Source organism: Cupressus sempervirens, chromosome 4, assembly GCF_028749045.1.
Source record: "Cupressus sempervirens isolate cs-2001-9-10 chromosome 4, ASM2874904v1, whole genome shotgun sequence".
Lineage (NCBI taxonomy): Eukaryota > Viridiplantae > Streptophyta > Pinopsida > Cupressales > Cupressaceae > Cupressus > Cupressus sempervirens.
Genome location: NC_143121.1, coordinates 649,343,354 through 649,367,540, shown reverse-complemented (window position 1 = coordinate 649,367,540; position 24,187 = coordinate 649,343,354). Strand labels below are relative to the sequence as shown.

Here is a 24,187-nt window from a genome sequence, read left to right as displayed (position 1 = left end):
ATGTACTGAGTACAAAGATTTATGATCGTGAGATCGAGCCGAGATCAAAGGGTGGCTTTGACTCACTATGAAGAAGTGCTTGAAAGTTAAGTATAACGAGTTAGCGAGTGTGGCCCACCACTATTGAAGTAAAATTGTTGTCCACTAGATCAAGTCTGGATCGACGATGCTCGTTGACTCGCTATAAAGAGATGTGCAAAAATTAGGTATAGCAAGTTAACGAGCAATGGACCCACCATCGTGTTCTTAAAGGTTGTTTCAATTGTCTACCACACGATTAAAGTAAGATCAGTGATCATCGCTAGCTCTCTATGGAAAGGTGCTCAAGAATTATGTATAACAAGTTAGCAAGTTGATGACACGTGTTCATAGTCATCCATGGGCTCGGTTTGAAGCGCTAGCCTTGAAGGAAAGGTACAGTTGGAGGTGTTTTATTGGCTTGACTGCCAATGTGTTAAGAAGAAAGCTAAGTTAGCTTAGTTGTCATTCCAAGATAGTAGGATTTTTCAAGGATTAATGACACAAGTTTAAAAAAGAAAGTGCGACGCCACTCTATTTTTTTGTTTGGCACATTTATGATAAGTGAAAGCTTCGCGTGTGGGAGAAACAAAGTATAACACAGAGATTTTCATTAATTCTAGTCCCACATGAACAGAGATTGCAAATTCTTTGAGCAGAAGAGCCTGATTGATTATTTCGTGTTAAGCCTAGTAAAGACGTGAAACTATTCTTCTGTCATTGCAGAGAAATTTTAGAAGTTTAGAGAAGAACAAGTTCAGCAAGTCAAGTAAGTACTCATATTATAACCTTTGTGGCATTCCAATTCTCTCAATACTGTCAAAATGCCTCCTAAGAAAACATTCTCTGGGCAAATTAATTATATGGATAGGAATGTCCAAGATGATTTATTAGAATTACTCCCAGAATCTACTGTACAGCCTGCACAAGTTAAAATGTTAATTTCCTTAAACCCTAGGCTTAAAATTGGTGATCACCTATATGACAAGGGGAACTAGGTTAGGGATGCAACAACTACTCAAATTGGCCTTATCTTGTTTAAAAAGTGGTTTTCAGAAAGAAAGTTGTTTTCCCCGCATGCTAATGTCTAGAATTTTGATTTGGGAAAGTTAGTAGTCCCAAGTGTTTTCATGGATTATGATTTGCTTGAAGCCATTGCTAAGAATTATGACCAAGCCATTAGGGTTGTAAGAAGAAAGGATGGTGTGCCTCTGGTCTCGATTACTCCTAAAGAAATTAGAGAGGTTTTTCACTTGGAACCATTATCAGACTACCATGTGCAAATCAATCTACTAGAATTAGAGAATGAATATAAAGCAAAGAAGGATGTAGTTAGGGGAGGTGCACTAAGGGCACATATTGGTACAATAGGAACTTTGCCAGTAATTACTGTAGCCTCTAGAGAGCCTTTTAAGAAGAGTCTTTTCACTTCCCGGGCTATAGAGATATACAGGACCTTATGCCGAGTTTTTGGTGAAGATGAGCAAGAATTTATGCCCATTGGTTTCATGTACATGATGGTTCATATTGCTTTCTTTGGTGTAGATGTTATTTTTGATTTTGCTTCCTTTTTGGCTGAATAAATTCACATTGGTTTAGTTGGGATTGCGAAGGGCAAGGTGGAAAAAACTTTTGGTCACTACTCTCTATTAATGCATATGTTTTTCTTCAAAGGAGTGACATATTTTGGTAATGAGATGGAACTAAATAGAGAGGAGAATGGGGAAATAATGCCAGTCCAGTTGTGGAGTGCAGATATGACCTGGGATGCAAGTAATGCTAGTTTTGTCAGATCTGATAGATATTTTGCTGCTAAATTGAGATGCCTCATATTGAGTGACAATCCCAGAATCCCTAGGGTACTAATGAGTCTCATCAAGCCTATGGATAACCCCCATGACTTGAAAGTTTCACATAATTGGGGAGATATCATCCCCTACCCTGTTTCTACTATTTTTAGAATTTATGGTTTCAAGGAGAACACTCATGTTTTGCCTTACCAAGTTCCTTTGAAGGTGGGAATGGTTAAAGTTTTATGGTAGTTAGGGGGAGTGGAAGAAATGTTTTTGTTGAAAAGGAAATTAGGGTCAATTTTCCCTACTTGCACAGTGGCCCATCAGTTTGTGATTTCAAAAGGGGGATGGATCTTTTTGCATAAAATTTTGGAGCAGTATATGATGGTTGTCTCTCATCCCCGTTTTTGTGATTCTGGGGGATTTTTCAATCAGATGTTGAGGCATAGAATCAAGTTGGGACCGGTCAAGCACGATTCTTATTATCCAGAGGATATTATAAGGAATGAATTCTCATTACAAGAGCAGGAAACTAAAAAGGAAAAATAGAGAGTTTATTCCCGAGTCTTAGAATTCATTCATTGTTTTGATAATAAATATGATCCTTTGGATAATGCTATTACAGAGGCTGACAAAATAAGTAAGCTCATGAATACCTTCCCTGAAATAATGGAGGTCATGAATAAAAAGAAACAAATTTTTATTGATTCATATCTTGATAAGGCCAGAGAGGTCATGAGGAGGTTGGCTTTCACTCCAAATGTGAAAATTGATAAAATAATTGTACAAAAGAGGCCCAGATATACTATAATTCAGAATAAAAGGGTTCCTATAGACAAGGGCAAACAAATAATAGGATCTACCAGTATAGCCCAAGAGGAGAGACCTGAAGAGCCTAGTCCTAAGAGGCAAAAGGTAATGATAGAAGAAAGGCCTCAAGATGAGGAATATTCACCCACCTAGTCCCCTTTGAGGATTGGAGAAGAGAAGCTCACTGGGGAACAGGTTGAACAAATGGGATCACAGGGAGATATTTTTATTACTCAAGCAGAATTAGATGAGGGTAACCCTCCAGAACTTCCTCTCCCAAGTTTGGATCTAACAATAGTTGATTATAGAGGTAGGGAGTTGGACCTTGTATTAGAGCAGGCAAGTCAGCAATTTTTGACTGATGACAGTTTTGTGAAATCAAGGGCTTTTCAGCAGTTTGCATGGAGGACAAACATGAACTTTTTTGAGGAGAAATGTAAAAAGATGAAAACAGAGCATCTAGAAATGGATGAAACTTCCATTCAAAACCAAATTAAAGAAGAAATGATGAAGGAATTACAGAATATAAGCCCTGACGAGGGGAGGAAATTGATAAAGGCATCTAACATTTTATTATTGCCCAATTGGGATATTGCATATGCATTAATTTTCAATTTTGTTTCAAGTAGATTGGAGTTGCAAGACCCAAATAGAAGAGACTTCCAAGGCACTTCATTCATTGAAGATCAAGTTGCATTGGTTAGTTGGTCGTTGAGAAAGGGATCTAGAGCCACACCATCTCAATCAGATGAGTCTAGGTTGATCAAAAATATACTTGTAAGAAGGGTTGTTGACACTTCACATGTACAAGTAGCATATTGGAATGTGGATTCTTCTAAGATTGTGTTGGCCACTACTAAGAATGAGGAACAGGTTATGTCTAAGTTACAAAATAAATATGAAACACTTCTTGAGGCCTATAATAGGGAGGTAAAAAGGAGAATTGAACTTGAAAACAAGGCAATGGGGAAATCCACAAGGCCAAGAATAACATGCCCCCATCCTCTAGTGGAACCTTTTAAATCCACCCCCCTTGTAGAAATACCAGACACACCTCAAAGGCCTAAATATTATACAGATGAGGAATTTGAAGAAGAGAAGAGCAAACTATGGGCCTTACATGTAGAGTTAAATACACAGTATGAGGATCAGCTTAGAAAGGCTCTAATGTATTTAGTGGACAAAATTGAGTGGCCCTTATTCTTTGATCAGTTGGTAAAAGTAATAGGTATATGGGAGGAATTGAAAACTCATGATGATACCTTGAAGCCTATTGTTAATAAATGGGGAGGAAGGGAAAATGAAATCACCCTTCTATGTTATTCAGTTATAAAGTCTTTCAATGACCATGTTGAAAAATTGTATGATATTGCTAAAGACCTATCAAATTTTGATAACAGGAGAGTTGCTCTACAACTAAAAATTGTTTCTTATTTGAATAAGTACAAGAATAAAAAATTTGATCTATTTCCTTGTGTCTTGGATAGAAAGAAGAAATTGAAAAATAAGGAAGAGTGGAGTAAAGAATTGGATGACCTTTTGTGCATAAGGATAAATAAAGTTATTAATGAAAAGGGGCATGCTTGGTGGGCCACCATGATAGAGGAATTGGTTAAAGTCCAATTATTTTTTGATTCTTTGAAGCAAGAATTTGTTGATTTTGAAAAGAAGGTTGGTTATATTTTAAAAAAGTAAAATGATATCCTACAGTTCAGCTGGCCGGATGATATACAATTTGACACTTGGATGGCAGATCTTCTGTTGGACAAGTAGTTAAAGGAGGATAATTTAGATGATGATGAGAAACAAGAAGGCGAGGTGCCAGTTATTGACACCTTTGCACCAGAACTTAAAAAAGAAGAAGGGGAAAAGGTAATAATGCCTGCTCAGGGTGAAAGCAATGAGAACCTGCAGGAGAAAACTGATTTGGAGGTATCACAAGATCATCCTTCTTTGGCTAGATTGGTAGCCATGTATTCTGAGGAGCTGGAATAATGAGAGACAAATTAGAAGTTGATGATTCACAACAGAAACTGGAACGGGCCTACCTGTTTGATACGCCTGGCATTCTGTTGTGATTGTTTTTGTCTTTTGTATGATGCTTTGTTCCTTGGACACTTGTCAGATCACAATTGCCCTTTGCTTGTTGCAACTCATGCTATATAAATGAGTTTTCAAGGCATTGTGATGGTCTGAGACTTGTGCAATTTTTTGTTTCTTTCAAGAAGAGTACATATTCAGTCAAAATAGTATGCAAAGGTTTTGAGTTTGCTTCCATTGTACTATCTAATAAGCAAATTGAAATGACAAAAATGGCAATGTATTCTGGCCATTCAATTGGTTTTCTATTGGTTATTGTATTAGTCATTTGAAAAGGATAATACAAAGGGGTATTTACACTATATCTATGTCATCAATTTCTATCTCCATTATATGGGTTTGTTTACTTTGAAGTCATTTAAATAAGGTTTATTTGGCTGAATGCAGTCTGGATGGGTTGTATGCTGGTTTTATTGTTGCTTTTAATTCAAGAAATTATATAAATGCTTTAGTAAATCAGTAGGGTTTATGAGTTCATAAAAGGGATATTGCATAAGAATGGAGATGGGTGATTGTAGTTGATTAATTCTTATACAAGTTATTTGAATTAGATCTCTTGCCAATAGTCAATTTATTACCCAATGGATAAGGCACTGGTCCTATAAATCAAAAGTAAACAAGGATGAATTCTGTTGCTACATATCAAATCATCTTACAAAATCAAAATTATTTTCAATCCTGTTCAAGACTTATAAATGCTGGTCTCAACTGATTTATATCTAATTCCTGAGTCTTAGGTAGTTGCTATTTCTAGGAATATTTGTAAATTTTAGGAGAATTATGACCAGATCTGCCGATAAGGGATGTGTATAAGTTTGAGAGCATTGAAGAATTGAAGTGAGCTGTTTATGTATGTGAGGGTAACAAATGAGAATCAGAATGAAACTAAGATAATTTCATACACAATTGCATTAGAATTATCCCTAGGTATACCTACCTTGGTTTAGTAGAGCCAAAAGAGTAGGAAACCATCCTTTAGTTTTTTTGAAGTTGGGTTATAGTGATTCATTCATATAGTTGATATTGGGAATTGGTTAATCCCTAGATTGTGTGAGTCATTTCACTGTGATATTAAGCATTTTGTTGCTTGATAGTTTTAGTAGTTTGAAACACCAACAGCTCACACACTACTTGAGATCTGAAATAGAACAAGCTTCAGCAATACATTGCAATATATATATATATATATATATATATGGATCTTTTGGCACTGTTACTAAAATCGTTTACCTTCTAGGTAAGAACATAAGTTTGTTTCAATATGCAAATCTTCAAAAGGAATTTCATATTAGAAAAAAAAAGTAACAAGAAATAAATTAAATTGCAGTGCACTAGGAATAATATAACACATAATGAATACTAAACCTCAATTGAACAAAAGACTATACAGTGGCTTCAATAAAACTGATGCTACACCTAAACCATCACTTGTAGCAAGCTACTTGAAGATATGTAGTACAAACCACCCAGAGAACAACCTCTAATTTTTAAAAACTTTCGCTTTTACTGGGTAAAGTTTTACTTTTTTCCTTGGCAAAGTCAACCAGGTCTTCAAACAGCTTATCTTCAGGTTTAACTTGTTTGCTAAAAGTTAAAGATTGTTGTGGATATGCATCATTGTAAGTTCCATCATGAATGGAGATGAAAGCCAATTTGCCTGACTAGATTCTTATAATGAATATATGAGAGCACTTTAATTTCATTTTTGAATTCTACTGCACTGTGCACTTGTAGAGATCCTTTCTTGTTCCTTTTTGTGCCTACCACTTAGCCCACATTATTGAGTGTCCTATACAAGAAAGTCTTATAGCAAGAAATTTACCCAAGATTCTTGGAGTTGTTCCACTATAAGATATGATGAAATCATGAACTAATTGCCTATTATTTAAGAAAATGAGAAACACTATAAGACACTTTGTAGTGCTGCAATAATAGCCAAATCACCAAAGTAGGCATTCTTTTTGGATCATATTCTCTCTCAGACACAGATGTAACATGCATTTTGGTTGCAGGTGATTTCTAGGAGCTTGGGGTTCACTATCAATTCCAACACCTTCAACTAAAATTTTTGAACAAGTTAAAAGTTGTTCCACTATAATGATTAATAATAAAATTTATCATTGTTCAAGTCAAAAGTTTATCATTAGCAAAAATGGTAGATAATTTTGTTCATGGTCTCAAGGAAAACAAAGACTGCTTGACAATAGCAAGAAACAACACAGATGACTTAGAAATAGTCTATCACAATGAAAGACATATTTTGCCCATCATAACACTAGTAGTGCTCTACTGTCTCATTTTTGGTAACAGAGACACCCCCCAAAGATGAAGGATTCACCCCCCAAACATCTTCAAACGTGAAATGATCCACTGTCTATTAGACCGGTGTCTAATCCAGGCTAAACCTCCATCAGCAATTACCATCCAACACTGCACTTACACCAAGTTTTCCCACTCTCCTGCATTTGGTTAATATAGTACAAATAAATTATCACAACCTCATTGTCTCCCACCAATAACAGTGACTACAGGTGGTAGGAGAGAATCTACATTGGAAACTTCAGAATAAGTACAGTTGATTGTGCCTAACCAGTCACTGGTTTGAATGCACCAGTCTATTATTCCTTACTCAACCCACAATGAAAATTAAAAGAATGAGTGGACAAGATAACAAAAATAATAAAATGTTCTCACATTAAATATTAGTCAAAATGCATTTGATACATCATAGGAACTCACTGTTCCATGGGACAGATATTGAATTGCAGAGAACATGATTATTTTATTGATTAATTTTTTTTCACAATGCCTTGTCTCACCACACCAACTCTACTTCTCCCCCAAACACTCAAAAAATCCCTTCTAAATAACCAAACAACAGTAAACAACCACTGCTGTCTAACTATCTGACTGTTACCAATTAGTTATAAATTGAAATTTGTTGTCTAAGTTGACACAAAGTGTCAACTTCGACAACTTACAATCATATATGCCTTTAATATATTTCACTAAGATTTTAAAAGGTTTTATAGCTTCACTAACCCTTCCAAAGACACCTAAAACCCTTACAAGTTGTACTAGGCCTAAAGACACCTAAAACCCTTACAAGCTTTTCTTTGCATTTCTTCTACATTTGATACTTTTCTTATAGGTGGACATGTCTATCACAAACATCCAACACGTCTGTCCTTCGACTTCATGGCAAAAAATCTACAAACAACACAAAAAAAATAAGGACATGAACCATCCAAACATCTCTAATAGCTTGTGGATATCCCAAAGATGCATAAGTGCATGACTTGTGAAAACCAAAAAGATAAGACTAACTTGTATAACAAGCGAATAACCAAAATGATTTTATGTCTGTGTTATGTTTGAAAATGAGAATGATATTTGGATTCAAGTATGAGGAAATTTGTATCAATAAATTCGTTAAATATCATTTGAATACAAAGAAGATTTTAAGAGATTCAAGAGCATAATTATAAGCCAAATTTGTGGAAGAACTAAATCAGACCTAAGTGAACAGACATGTGAAGGCTTATTTTGAATATGATGAGTAGATCTAAGGCAAAAATTTTATGGAGGTATATTCCAAGTTTAGAGCATTTATTGAAAAACATTATTTCAAATCTTGGTGGATTATTCATAAGTACAAGGCAGAATTGTTGAAGACCTCGAAGGATATCTAAGGCAAATCTACCTACATTATAAACACTTTGCATTTCAAAGGTCAGTTCCTTCTGCATTGCAGGATTTGAGGTTGGTGTCTCTTGCTAATTGAGTCTACACATTTGTTTGAAGTTATATACATACATACATATATGTGTGTGTGTGTACATACACACACAATTCACCTACAAGGATTTCCATGCTAAATAGTATATGCATCTTGTCTTCTTTTGTTAGACATCAACTATGTGAATGCTTTCTACATTGCTTTCAGTTGACTAAATATATATAATAAAATATGCAATTTTCTATGCCAAACTAACTCCAATGTGGAAAAATATCTAATAATTGGGATTTAAACTAACCAAGAACTATATGTTCAAGGAACCAAAAGATGACTGCAATGAGACTATTACAAGCGAAAAAACTTCAGTCTCGTTAAAGAGAATTGGGATGTGTGTTTGAAGACTTAACAAATTTGAGCTTCACTTGGTTTCAAGAATACTATAATATTCTCTACTTAACAAGGCCAACCACATGAAGGTGGAAGCTCATCTGGCCTCACCCCCCTTCCCCTAACACCAATCTAAAGTACCCATTATCATTTAATTACATACTTCATTCATTCATTCATCCATTTATGAACTATAACATTCAATCAATACAATCACATAACATTCATTAATATGATATAAAATTCATTAATACACAATACTAATCAAAACTTCATTAACACATAACAATATTCATTAACATAAACTAAAAATCGCTATTAATACACATCATTTATACAAAATTACTTAAAACAAAGTTCTTTCATTATCCAACAAGGTTTATCAAAGAAGATTTTTAAAACATCATTTCTTTTTTTTGTTTTTATGAGCTCTCTTAAGAAAAGCGCTCATAGGAGCATCCATATCTGCTTCATTCTCCTCCTCTTCTAGCACGTGTAATGTCAAATTACGATGGCTCCTTCTTTTTGGAGGAGCAAGAGGTTGCTGCACTAAAGGGGGCTCTGTTGCAAGAACAAGTGAATGCGATAAATTAGCATACTCTTTTTCTTTTTCTAACTATTACAAGTTTGTAATTAAGTATGAGTACAACATAAAATGCATTTTTCTTACCTGACAATGCCACATCATCTACATTAACATTTTGATCTGCCACCACGTCAACATGTTGAATACTTGGAACATGGTCCACTGCTTCAACATGATGTTCAACATGCTCTGAAGTATTCAAAAAAAGGATACACATCAAATTCCAATTGAAGATGTTAAATTGTATTCATAATTGCATAATTAATTTCCAATAGCAAATTAATACCTCCACCACTATAATGCACATCATGGCCTTTGTCAGGAACAAGTTATGTGGTAGGATATGAAGGCTGCAGTAAAATGTTATGCACATTGTCATGTAGTCAATTTATGTTTAAAACTAATAACAAAAAAGAATCTTCTCAACTATTTAATTTCATTTACTTTTCATCTGACCAATTTACCTGTGAGATATCATTTGGTGCACTAGATTGTTGGGCAAGGCTTACAGATTCTTCATGTATGCATGCAACCACAACTTTATAGCCTTCCTTCAAGGCAATTTTTCTATCTTCATCTGTGACCTCCACATTGAAATCTGTGCCCTGTGTTTTTTGCTTGATAATGTTAGTTATCCATGTATGGTTTCATTAAACAAAACTGTTTGCAACATTATATTAAAAAAAATACAAAATTCATTTCTCTACTTACAACTCGAGACTGCAGATTCATATAGCCACCAGAGCCAAGTTTGTGTTGGCCAACCTTTTCTATTCTCGCTTTTGTAGCCATGGATGTGTCCTGCAATCTATGAACAATTTCAAACATCTTAGATTATATATTTACAAATATCAATAATTAGTGCATGATTACAATGTACTTAATACTATAATGACATACTTCTTTTTGCCCTGTGCTACTTCATTATCTCTATCTCCACATAGCCTTTTCTCCTTTGCATCTTCTATTATTTCATTCCACTCCATCGGTGGAATCATAGGAGGATGGTCGTACTTTGGGTTATCCTTAAGCTCCCTTCTATATTGATCCCTCATAGTCTTTATATGCTTTGTTGCTCTTTTCAGAAGTAGGCCAGTGTCAAAAATGTTTTTCCCAAATTTCTCCTCAATGGATGCAATCAGCTGATTTTTTAATTCCACAGCTTGTAAATTCCACCTTTTTAAAAACAAATAGATTGTTAGATTAATAAATTTAATATATTACAATAAATAGAAGAAAACAAAAATTATGTAGCAATGATATGAAACTATGTACCTTTTATGTATGGTGGGTCCAAATAGTCTCAATGTCATATGAAAAAGATGTTCAAAGAAAGCATTATTACCTACAAAAACATAAAGGATTTATCAGTCCAAAATGAGTAATGGAAACATAGTTTTCTTAAAGCACCTGGAAGCTTTCATTCTCTTAATAGAAACATAGTTTTCTTATTCAACAACAATGTCCCTCCATACGAACCAATACTAATCACACGAACTGCTCTAGGAAATGGATCAGCTTCAGTAGTACTGCTCTCTGTTGCTCTATTAACTGAAACATCATACAATTAAATGACAATTTTAGTATTGCTCTTTGTTTGTCTACCTCCCTACCTATGTCCATGTCTATCTATGTGTGGTTATATATATATGTATATATGTATGTATGCGTGGTGTGTGTATGCATGTGTTTGTGTGTATGCAAGCTTTTGTAGACATCATTTAAGCACTAATATGCTACTTCATTGTTCATCCACTTGTAGAAAGACATTACAAAATATAACACATTACAAAATATAGCAAAACAAGGTTTTACTAGTTCTACTGGGCATAGACGATGATGTTTGCATGGTCCTTGTTACTGACAATGCAACGGACAATAGTGGACCGCCAACTGAAGGAGGAGTCTGCACTTCATCATGAGCTGAAGAATAGAATATTGTTAGCAAAGACATTTGCAATGGATAAATATCAAATGGGATACTAGCGAGAAACATCCACGAAAAAAAAGGTAAGTGTTATAATGTTGATCAAAACAAACAAAGTGTTACTTACACGAAGGTACTGCGCAACAATCCTGACCATGTTCACCATGTGACCTCGCAACTGGCACATATGTCTATACAAGAACACATAAAATTAGAGATCATGATCCATAAGATACTATAAAAGATTAATATCTATTTAACTTCTATTACTGCTTACTTTCAAAGATTGGATTCTGCGGTCCAATTCTATTCTCAGTGCCTCTTTCTCCTCACTTCTGTCACCCTTGATCATAATTCTAACAAGCTCATCAGTGTATCTTTGTGTAATTTTTTGGGTGATGAATACAGGGTCAGTACTAAGGCCAATGTCATGTAGATATGATGCCCATATTTCAGATTGCATTTGATCAGTGATCATTGTAGCTTTTTCCTATCATTTGTGACATCAAATATTCGTATACTTTCATCAAAATAACTCCAAAGCCATAAAGAAAAGAACATAATAATAGGACATTTGTTTCTCTATTAACATTAAAATTTACAATAATTAATGTTTACCTCTATTGAAGGTGTCTGAGATGGTGCATCCATATCGCCCTGTGAAAAAAATTAGTAACTCTTAGAAATCAGCAACGAAATTAAAGTAATAGACTTACCAAAAAAAATATTAATAATAAAGTAGATTGTATATGTAAATCATTTGTCTTAAGTTAAAAATTTAGCATAACTAATGTTTATATCTAAAAAAATATTTGACATGTTCTACTTAATGTTTATATGTGCACATATGGTTTGGAAAGAAATATTTGGTCATACAAGACACTATCATAGTTGACATTGATCGTATCTGAAGATTTCATTGATCATCATGATCTTCATCCATGTCATTATCATCATCATCATCATCATAGAACTTGTCACTTTGATCGTCGTCATCACCACCACCATCTTCATCACCATCATCATCCTCTTGATTACTATCATCATCATGACCATCATCGCCATGATCATCACCATCTTCATCACCATGATCATGATCGTCATCAACATTATCATCATCATTATCGCTATTATCATTAGCATGACCAAAATCATCACCATCTTCTTCTTCTTCATCACTGGGTAACTGTCGTTCCTAATAATCATTTACTTCCTCTTGTGCTTCTTCAATATCTTCTTCTTCGATCACATTATACTTTACTGACCTTCCTCTTGGGTCATGTCTAACAAAAAATGACCAACCTAGTTTGTCTAGAACACCAAAGTAAAACACTTGCTCGCATTGACTTGGAAGAACATAGGGCTCATCTCTGACTTGCTCAAATGACTTTGTATTAATCATAGTAAATCCACTATCGTGTTCAATAATAGTCCTATCGAGATCATTTCAATTCAGTTGTAACCTAAACCATTTGATGAAAAATAGAACTATTTTGAATGAATCAAAGTCACACTCAAGCATATCATCCAAAATGCCATAGTATCGATTTTCAGATTGTTGAGGATGTATGTCAATTCTAGATGAAATATTGGTGACCGCAAAGACAACACTTATCCCAAAATCACACATTTTCTTTGTTTCATCTAACTTTTTTGTACAGAATTTATAGCCATGGTAGTACATAGCTTTGTGGTGTTTGACCTAAAATTATTCAAACATGTCAAGAATCTTCTCATTGATCTGTGAGTTGATATTAAACTTATGTCTCATGATTAGTAATCTTATGCATACCTTTGTATCTCTTAAGCCATATATTAGATCAAGTACCATTAGCATAACATTGAGATCTCCATTACGATGAGCTTCTTTAACCAACGATGTAAAACCATCCCATCTTAATGAGCGACCATTTTCTTGAGACTGTTCAATCCACACTGTCATCCAATCAAGATTGTTTGCAATGTACAAGTGTAGTGCATCCCACTCACGACCAACTATAAAGAAGAAAGTTACACCAGTTAGAAACAACTTATATATATTGATGATGGATAAGAATTCTTAAATTAAAAAAAAAAACTTATAATTACCTATCACCCTCCTCAATCTACCTTTCCCCGTCAGGTACTCCCCTTTGAATTTGTCTTTACAGTTGGGATCCCAAATGCGATCTACATGGATACCTACTGCAAACTTTAGAAGATATTCACTGATATACACCATGGTCTGGTATATCATATATCTCTCTATCATAGAACCCTCAAGATGTTCTCTTTGTCGAACCAAGCCCTTCATAAATTTCAAGTGGCTCTCAACCATCCACATTGATCTAGCTTGTACAGGTCCACACAATTCAATCTCCTCAACTTGATGTATGAGGTAGTGTTCTTGAGTATTGAAAAACATTGGAGGTAAACACTTTTGCATTTCACATATAAGCTGTGAAATTTTTCTCTTCCAATATTTTATATCTTTTTTATCAATTTCTTTAGATAATAACCACCTAAAAGAGATTCGACACGCAAAAACACATAGAGGAGATTTCAAATAAAATTATACAATAGATTTCAAATAAAAAGCTACAAATCTAAGAAAAAACCCTCTTCTAACCTCATATATTTTCCAAGATCATATATAACTTGTTTAATACTATTGTCAAACTGTTGTGGAAGGGATAGAGGTAGGACGAACTGTAATCATTAAAAAATGATCATTTCAATATATTATTAAATAATGCAACTGGTACTACATTCAATCTTACAAATATACTGCAAATAGAAAACATGACTTACCTTGAGGAAGGTATGCCAATCATGTGTCTTCAACCCTGGCCCAAAATCACCTTTCTTTGATAGAAGAGTGCTTATATTTGCAGCAAATCCTGTTGGAAATTTTGTTTTTTTTATGACTTTTTTTAATGCATCACTTTGTTGCTCCGTTAGTAACCAAGGAAGGGCACTTGTATTTATGTGGTCTTCATTCCTATTTGATTCAATGAAAACTTTTAGTGCATGATTAGATTCATGAATGTCGGTACAAATTTTAGCAATTTGTTCTCTATCACGCCTTTCATCCAACATTTTCCATAGTGTCTCTGTTACATTCTTTCCAATATGCATAGCATCAAAAAAATGCGTGATTGAGAGATCCTTGTAGTATGGTAACCTACTAAATTGAATAGGATAAATTTTCATTCCTCTAGGAAGTTGGTCATTGATGCCTTGACGACCTTCACGAGCATCAGTTATAGCATTAGTAAATATAAGACAATATCGAAATACAAATTGTAAACTTCGGATGATCAATTGGACATTACCTCGATGATTTAGTCGATCGTATTCCAACTTCCATAAATGAGGTGTCATTCTTCGTGGCCTTGATGATGTCTCTTCTTTCCCATTGAAAAGATGTTTTTCGGCAATTCGATACTTATGATTATGGTGGAAAAAGTGTCTAAACTCATCAAACACCTGCTTTCCTAAACTTCTCAAATGACGACATTTCATCTTCGGACCACAAACTGGACATGCAAATTTTCTTTTTGTCTAAAGACCTAAAAAAACATGTATAATTGGATCATATACAATGATCACGTGCAACTTAAGCATTCGATGGTAATGTGTAACCACTATAACATACCAAAAATATTTAATCTTAACAATATAACATACCGCAAAAATGAGTTAGCCCAGGGCCATCATGTATTGTCCATACAAGCATTGCATGGAATTGAAATTGTCGATGTCCTATCGGTCTAGAGATGTCATACATAGTGATGCCATTCCATAACTTCAAGAACTTGTCAATTAGGGGCTCAATATACATGTTCATATCTTTAACTTGGTATTTACCTAGCAATTGAATCAACATAAACATTACATAATTATTATAACCATTTTCATGCACTATTTATAAATTAATTTAGATAAAAAAATACTTGACACAATCATTGACAACATTATGTGCTCCCTCTTTATGGACATCCAAGGAGGAATGTTATTGTTAATAACAAAAAATAGGCCATACTAAGTAAACAGATCTCATATCTCCATATGGATTGACACCGTCCGCCGCCAATGAAAGTTTCAGATTATGAAGTTCTTCTTTAAAGTGTGACCATATTTCTTCTATCTCTTTAAATGCATAACCATCGACAGGCATTCGCGTAATGTCATCCTGACTTCTATTGTGTGCATGATAATCCATAAATTGTGCCAAGCTAGTGCACCTGAATAATCGTTCAAGACGTGGAATAATGGGAATGTACCGAAGAACCTTGTGATGCACTTTTTTTGTTATTTGATCTGACCAATATTTACTAACATGACAATCAGGGCATTCTGTTGTAAATTCATTTTGTTTATGATATAGAATGTGATCATTGGGCCATGCATGTATTGTCTGATACTTCATTCCAATCTGATGCATAATGTTAGATAATTCTTGGTATGAATGAGGCAAAATGTTTGATGGTGGTAAGAAAAACTCACTAATCAACCTACAACAACAAATATGCATTGTTAATATAATGAATAGTAATTGTATGCTAACATTGAAGATGACAAAAATGACATACCTTAGCATACGTGACATTGCTACATTGGATATACTATTCATAACCTTTAAGTTCACCAACAACACTATAGCCGACAATAGAGTTGTTTGGGAGCCTTCATATAAGGGCTCGTGTGCCTTCTCAAGTAAAGGTATATCAAGACCATCTTCATCATTATTATCAGATTCGCTAGTACCATTATTGTGAGCCTCTTCATCACTTGCCTCAATACCATTTTCTTCAATCATGTCCTCTGGCACATTATCATCTTCTTCCATGGGAGTGTTATCCTCAACTTGGATATTCACACCTCCATGTTCCTCCAATAGGAAATCCACATTCAGCAATGGACGAAAATCGTGGCCCCCTTCAACATGACCATATTGCCTACAATGACTCTGGGCTGTTGTGATTAGAATTCTTCGATTCTTTAAGCCCTTACACTATTTGCAAGGACAATAACATTTATTAGATTTTCTTCGAAACTGAGCCCACAATGCAACCATTGTCTCATTATTTTGTTCTGGGTTCATATTGTCAGGCATGGTCTTTCTTCATAGGAAAATATACCTACAAATAAATTGGACATGTTGTGATTAATGTTTATATCTGCAAATATGGTTTTTGTTAATTAATGTTTTCAAATGTAACTAAAATCATTACAAACATATCAAAAAGGACTTTCACAGGGTCTTATTACATCAATTGTTTTAACATGGTCATGTTGGTTATCTTGAGACCTTAATGTCTTCTCATGCCTTCAACCTTGACCTTGATGCTCCTACATCATTCTCCCAAGGATCAAGGAAAGTTGGATCATCATGGAATTGAGTAGGCAGACCTTCTAGGAAGTTGCAATACTTCAACCTTGTAAGTGTCATGTCAATGCAATGGATACTAAACAAACAATTTAAGTTGATGAGAAATAGTTGTTATGAATTCAAATTGTAAGCGTCACCTCAATGCATTGGGTATTAAACAAACAATTCAAGCTGATGAGTATGGGTTTTTATGAACCACAACTCATGAAATATGCATTAAGTCCATACCTGTTGTTTACAATGAGTATGGGTTTTTTTTTCTAAGAACATACCTGTTGTTTATAGTCAGTAAGTTTCTATATCCTCTAAGAAATTTATTATGTCAAGTCAACATACCCAACATCTAGCAGATAAATGTGCAATACAATTTGTGTGCTATTCGCATTAAATTGTACAAAAATGATCCCTCAGTTGAGGACAAAGTATCTTTTAATGAGTACATCAGATATGTTGGTTTGATTTTTTGTGAATCAAATCTTCTTAGGATCATAAAAAAAATCAGATGAGAAGTTTCTGATAAGTCATAGGGCTTTAGGTTTTGGCATAGTATATTTCGATACCTTTGAAAAATCTGTGAAAAGCCTTAGAATTGTCCTTTTAAGTTTTTCTTGGTGCAAATTTTTTTTAAAAAAAAAGAAAAAACAAACAACAAGGAGCGAATATTCTTTTCTCGCCTGCTTGATCGCCGTTGTTAAGTCTTTTGAAAAAGGGGTTTTAATCTTGCCGTCTGATCTGATTTGAATCTACGATTGTTGCATGTTCGCTATGGTAAGATGCTCGTATGTTATGCATAGCAAGGTAGCGACCATCAAAGAATTATGTGTGATGCTAAAAAGTGGAGTTCAGTGTTGCAAAATGTGTTGGCGAGAAGATCTATTGACCATGTACTATGTCCCAGACTAGTAAGTTTCAAAAGGCACATGGAAATATTTGCAAGTGGTGTCACCAGAGTTTAATTTTATCCGGCAATTTGCCAAGTTGCTAACTGAAAACAATTGCGACTTGCCAGTGGCGATATAGCGAATGCTCAGATTTTCCAAAGATGACATCTTTCTGAGATCAGAAGTAATTTTGAGGATCCCGAGGAAGATATGCTACATGTTTCACTTTTGTCCCTCTGCAGGTTATTGTCTTTTGTAGTTTCTTTTTTCGAGCATTTTTTTTAAAGTGCTTACCAGAACTCACCATATCACTAGCTAGATTTGTGGTTTTTATGCCGGTAGCAATGTAGTGATTGCTCAAAAAATGGTAATGTAACTAAAAAAACCTCAAAGGTGGGCCCTGTATGAGTGACGTGATAAGGCTGAGCTGTGTAGATCAAATTACATGGTGGTGTCCTATTGAAATATCTTTGAGCCGAAAAACTTTGATTCTTCGGAGCTCACCATGTTGCTAGCCAAATTGTTGTTTTTTTTGCCAATAGCGACATAGTGACCCACCTGAAAGTCATAAAAATGCATGTGATGTCATCAAGAGATTTTTAAATATATATATGTGCTAGCGTGTTGAGCCAGCTCAGCGACAGTGGTATCATGGACCCACTTCCCGTGTATAAAGTACAAAGATTTTTGATCATGAGATCGAGCCAAGATCAAAGGCCATCGTTAGCTCGCTATGAAGAAGTGCTTGGAAGTTATGTATAGCGAGTTGGCAAGTGGTGGCCCACCACTCTTACAGTAAATTACTGACCGCAAGATCAAATCTAGATCGACGACGCTCATTAACTCGCTATGAGGAGATGTACAATAAATAAGTATAGCGAGTTAATGAGCAAGGGACCCACCATTGTGTTCATAAAGGTTGTTTCAATTATCTGCCACATGATTAAAGTAAGATTAGTGGTTATCGCTAATTTGCTATGGAAAGGTGCTCGAGAATTATCTATAACGAGTTAGTGAGTTGATGACACGTGTTCGTGGTCATCTGTGGGCCCAGTTTGAAGCCCCAGCCTTGAAGGAAAGGTACAGATGGATGTATTTCATTGGTTTGACTGCTAATGTGTTAAGAAGAAAGTTGAGTCAGCCTAGTTGTCATTCCCAGGTCGTAGGATTTTTCATGGATCAACGGCGCAAGTTTAAAAAAGGAAATGCGATGCCACTCTGTTTTTCTGTCCTGCGCATTTATGATAAATGAAAGCTTCGTGTGTGGAAAAAATAGAGTATAATACAGGAGATTTTCATTAATTCCAGTCCCACGCGAACAAAGATTGCAAATTTTCTGAGCACAAGAGCCTATTGATTTCGTCATGTTAAGCTTGGTAAGAACGTGAAAACTATTCCTTAGTTGTTCGAGATCAATTACAGAGGTTCAGAGAAGAACAAGTTTAGCAAGTCAAGTAAGTACTCATACTATAACCTCTATGGCATTCCAGTTCTCTCAATACTGTCAAAATGCCTCCTAAGAAGCCATTTTCTGGGCAAATTAACTATATGGATAGGAATGTCCATGATGATTGATTAGAATTACTCCCAGAGTCTACTGTAGAGCTTGCACAAGTTAAAAAATTGATTTCCTTAAACCCTAGGCTTAAAATTGCGGATGGCCTGTATGACAAGGGGAATTGGGTAAGGGATGCAACAATTACTCGAACTGGTCTTATCCTATTTAAAAAGTGGTTTTTAGAAAGGAAGTTGTTTGTCCTGCATGCTAATGTCTGGAATTTTGATTTGGGAAAGTTAGTAGTCCCAAGTGTTTTCATGGATTATGATTTGCTTGAAGCCATTGCTAAGAATTATGACCAAGCCATTAGGGTTGTAAGAAGAAAGGATGGTGTGCCTCTGGTCTCGATTACTCCTAAAGAAATTAGAGAGGTTTTTCACCTGGAACCATTATCAGATTACCATGTGCAAATCAATCTGCTAGAATTAGAGAATGAATATAAAGCAAAGAAGGTTGTCATCAGGGGAGGTGCACTAAGGGCACATATTGGTACAACAAGAACTTTTCCAGTAATTACTGCAGCCTCTAGAGAGCCTTTTAAGAAGAGTCTTTTTACTTCTCGGGCTGTAGAGATATACAGGACCTTATGCCGAGTTTTTGGTGAAGATGAGCAAGAACTTATGCCCATTGGTTTCATGTACATGATGGTTCAGATTGCTTCCTTTGGTGTAGATGTTATTTTTGATTTTGCTTCCTTTTTGGCTGAAGAAATTCACATTGGTTTAGTTGGGATTGCGAAGGGCAAGTTGGAAAAAACTTTTGGTCACTACTCTTTATTAATGCATATGTTTTTGTTCAAAGGAGTGACATATTTTGGTAATGAGATGGAACTAAATAGAGAGGAGAATGGGGAAATACTGCCAGTCCAGTTGTGGAGTGTAGATATGACCTGGGATGCAAGTAATGCTAGTTCTATCAGATTTGATAGATATTTTGCTTCTAAGCTAGGTGTCTTATATTGAGTGACAATCCCAGAATCCCTAAAGCACTAATGAGTCTCATTAGGCCCATGGATAACCCCCATGACTTGAAAGTTTCACATAATTGGGGAGATATCATCCCTTACTCTATTTCTATTATTTTTAGAATATATGGTTTTAAAGGGAGTCCTCATGTTTTGCCTTACCAAGTACCTTTGAAGGTAGGAGTGGCTGAAGTTTTGTGGCAGTTAGGGGGAGTTGAAGAAATGTTTTTGTTGAAAAGGCAATTCGGGTCAATTTTTCCTACTTGCACAGTGGTCCATCAGTTTGTGATTACAAAAGGGGGATGGCTCTTTTTGCATAAAATTTTGGAGCAGTATATGATGGCTATCTCTCATCCCCATTTTTGTGATTTTGAGGGATTTTTCAATCAGATGTTGAGGCATAGAATCAAGTTGGGACCGGTCAAGCACGATTCTTATTATCCAGAGGACATTATAAGGAATGAATTCTCATTGCAGGAGCAGGAAACTAAAAAGGAAAAGTGGAAAGTTTATTCCCGGGTCTTAGAATTCATTCATTGTTTTGATAATAAATATGATCCTTTAGATAATGTTGTTACAAAGGCTGACAAAATAAGTAAACTCATGAATACCTTCCCTAAAATAATGGAATTCATGAATGAAAAGAAACAAATTTTTATTGATTCCTATCCTGATAAGGCCAGAGAGGTCATAAGGAGATTGGCTTTCACCCCAAATGTGGGAGCTGGTAAAATAATTGTACAAAAGAGGCCTGGGTATACTATAATTTGGAATAAAAGGGTTCCTATAGATAAGGGCAAACAAATAAAAGGATCCACTAGTATAGCCCAAGAGGAGAGACCTGATGAGCCTAGTCCTAAGAGGTAGAAGGTAATAACAGAAGAAAGGCCTCAAGTTGAGGAATATTTGCCCACTCAGTCCCCTCTGAGGATTGGAGAAGAACATCTCACTGGTGAACAGATTGAACAGATGGGATCATAGGGAGGTATTTTTATTACTCAAGCAGAATTAGATGAGTGTAACCCTCCAGAACCTTCCCTCCCAAGTTTGGATCTAACTGTAGCAGATTATAGTGGCAGGGAATTGGACCCTGTCTTAGAGCAGGCAAGTCATAAATTTTTGACTGATGACAGTTTTGTTAAATCTAGGGCTTTTTAGCAGTTTGCATGGAGGGAAAACATGAAATTTTTTGAGGAGAAATGTAAAAAGATGAAAACAGAGCATCCATAAATGGAAGAAACTTCCATTCAGAACCAAACTAAAGAAGAAATGATAAAATAATTGCAAAATATAAGCCCTGAGGAAGGGAGGAAAATGGTCAAGGCATCTAACATTTTATTGTTGCCAAATTGGGATATTGCTGATGCTTTAGTTTTTAGTTCTGTTTCAAATAAATTGACTTTGCAAGACCAAAATAAAGAGAACTTTCAAGGCACTGCATTCATTGAAGATCAAGTTGCATTGGTCAGTTGGTCACTGAGAAGAGGATCTAGAGCCACATCATCGTAGTCAGATGACTCTGGCTTGATGGGAAGCTTAATTGTGAGAAGAGTTGCTGATACCTCACATGTGCGGGCAGCATCTTGGAATGTGGAATCTTCCAAGTTTCTTTTGGATACTGCAAAGAACGAGGAACAGGCCATGTCTGAGTTACAGGGTAAATATGAAACACTTCTTGAGGCCTATAATAGGGAGGTAAAAAGGAGAATTGAATTTGAAAACAAGGTAATGGGGAAGTCCACAAGGCTAAGAATAACATACCCCCATCCTCCAGTGGAACCTTTTAAATCCACCCCCCTTGTAGAACTACCAGACACGCCTCAAAGGCCAAAATATTATACAGCTGAGGATTTTGAAGAAGAAAAAAATAAGCTATGGGCTTTAGATGTAGAGTTAAATACGCAATATGAGGATAAGCTTAGAAAGACCCTAATGTATTTGGTAGATAAGATTGAATGGCCCTTGTTTTTTTATTAGTTGGCAAGAGTAATAAGTATATGGGATCAACTGAAAACCCATGATGAAATCCTCAAGCCTATTGTTAACAAGTGGGGGAAAAGGGAAAAAGAAATACCCTTTTATGTTATTTAGTTATAAGGTCTTCAAATGACCATAATGAAAAATTATATGATACTGCTAATGACTTGACAGATTTTGATAACAGGAGAGTTGCTTTGCAACTAAAAATTGTTTCTTATTTGAATAAATACAAGAACCAAAAATTTGATTTGTTTCCTTGTGTTTTGGATAGAAAGAACCAATTGAAAAATAAGGATGAATGGAGTAAAGAACTGGATGACCTTTTCTGCATAAGGATAAATAAAGTTGTTAATGAAAAGGGGCATGCCTGGTGGGCCACCATGACAAAGGAATTGGTTAAAGTCTAATTAATTTTTTATTCTTTGAGGCAAGAATTTGTTGGTTTTGAAAAGGAGGCTGATTATATATTAAAGAAACAAGATGATATCCTGCGATTCAGCTGGTCGGATGACATACAGTTTAACACATGGATGGCAGATATTCCTTTGGACTAGCAATTGGAGGAAGGGAATTCAGATAATGATAGGGAATAGGAAGATGAGGTGCAGGTCATTGATACATTAGCACCAAAATTGAAGGAAGAAGAAAGTGAAAAGGAAATAGTGCCTACTCAAGGTGAAAGCAGTGAAAACCCACAGGAACAACTGATCTGAAGGCATCACAAGATCACCCCTCATTGGCTAGCCTGGCAGCCACATATTCTGAGGATCCGAAACAATAAGAGACAAATCAGAAGTTGATAAGTACAACAGTAATAGGAACGGGCCTACCTAAAAGAATATTTGATACACCTGACATTCTTTTGTGACCTTTTTGTCTTTTGTGTAATGTTTTGTTCCTTGGACACCTCTCAATCACATTTTCCCTTTGCTTGTTGCAACTCATATCTATATAAATGAGTTTTCAAGGCATTGTGATGGTCCGAGACTTGTGTAACTTTTTTTTTCTTTCAAGAAGAGTACATATATAGTTGATCCAATAGTATGCAGGGGTTTTGAGTTTGCTTCCATTGTACTTTTTGATAAGCAAATTGAAATGACAGAAATGAAAATCTATTCTAGGCATTCAATTGGTTTTCTATTGGTTATTGTATTAGTCATATGAAAAGGATAATACAACAAGGTATTTACACTATATCTATGTGCTAAAAGGAAGTATTATGTGTATGATCAAGAGTTGTATGCTATTGTTAAAGCCTTGAAGAAGTGGAGACATTATTTGATTCCTAAGGAGTTTATGTAGTATATTGATCATAAAGCTTTATAGTATTTGGGAAGTCAATATAAGTTGAATCAAAGACATCTGAAGTGGGTTGAATACTTGCAGATTTTTACATTTGTGATCAAGCATAGGAGTGGAGTTACTAATCGAGTTTCTAATGCATTGAGCATAAGATGTTCTTTGATGATCAAGATGAAGGTTGAAGTTATTGGTTTTGATGAAATGAAGGAATTTTTTGATACTACCCCTATTTTTCTAAAGTGTGGAGAGAGTGCGGAGCACCAAATCTATCAGATCAAATAAGTAAGTATGATGAGTATTTCATTCAAGAAAGTATAGTGTTCAAAGATAATTAGTTGTGTATACCAAGAAGTCCTATGAGAGTTAATTTGATTAACAAAAAACATTGTGGTGGTTTGGATGGACATTTTGGAATTGATAAGACATTGAGTTTTCTTTTGCTTAAGGATAAGTTATATCAACAAAATATGTATAATGATGTTTAGAATTTTGTAACGATTTGTGGAATTTGTCAAATTGCAAAAGGAGTAAGTTAGATTACTAGTTTTTATATACCTCGTGACATTAGTATGAATTTTGTTCTTATATTACCTAAGATAGCAAGAGGGTATGATTCCATATTTGTTGTTTTGGATAGATTTTCTAAGATGGAAAATTTCATACCATGTAAGAAGACATGAGATGTTGTGCATATTGCTAAGATTTTCTTCAAAGATATTGTTAGATTGCATGGATTCCCAAAAAGTGTTATTTCTAACAGAGATTGTA

The 24,187-nt window shown here is 35.1% G+C and overlaps 2 protein-coding genes across 2 annotated transcripts in view; both read right to left on the bottom strand.

The window, feature by feature from the left end:
* Nucleotides 1-9,762: 9,762 nt before the first annotated feature.
* Nucleotides 9,763-10,540, bottom strand: LOC149562911 (uncharacterized). The gene is made up of 4 exons (XM_089828036.1): nt 10,334-10,540; nt 10,145-10,241; nt 9,898-10,038; nt 9,763-9,783 (listed from the first exon to the last, which is right to left on the bottom strand). The coding sequence occupies exons 1-4, from the start codon at nt 10,486-10,488 to the stop codon at nt 9,763-9,765; spliced, it is 414 nt and encodes a 137-aa protein (XP_089684162.1). The 5' UTR covers nt 10,489-10,540.
* Nucleotides 10,541-11,715: 1,175 nt separating this feature from the next.
* LOC149562910 (uncharacterized) overlaps nt 11,716-24,187 on the bottom strand; it is a 28,609-nt gene continuing 16,137 nt past the window's right edge. The window contains exons 2-3 of the transcript XR_016363532.1: nt 11,979-12,017; nt 11,716-11,850 (exon numbers count right to left, since the gene is read on the bottom strand). The gene's annotated coding sequence lies outside the window, so the exon portion shown is untranslated. The remainder of the gene's footprint in view (nt 11,851-11,978; nt 12,018-24,187) is intronic.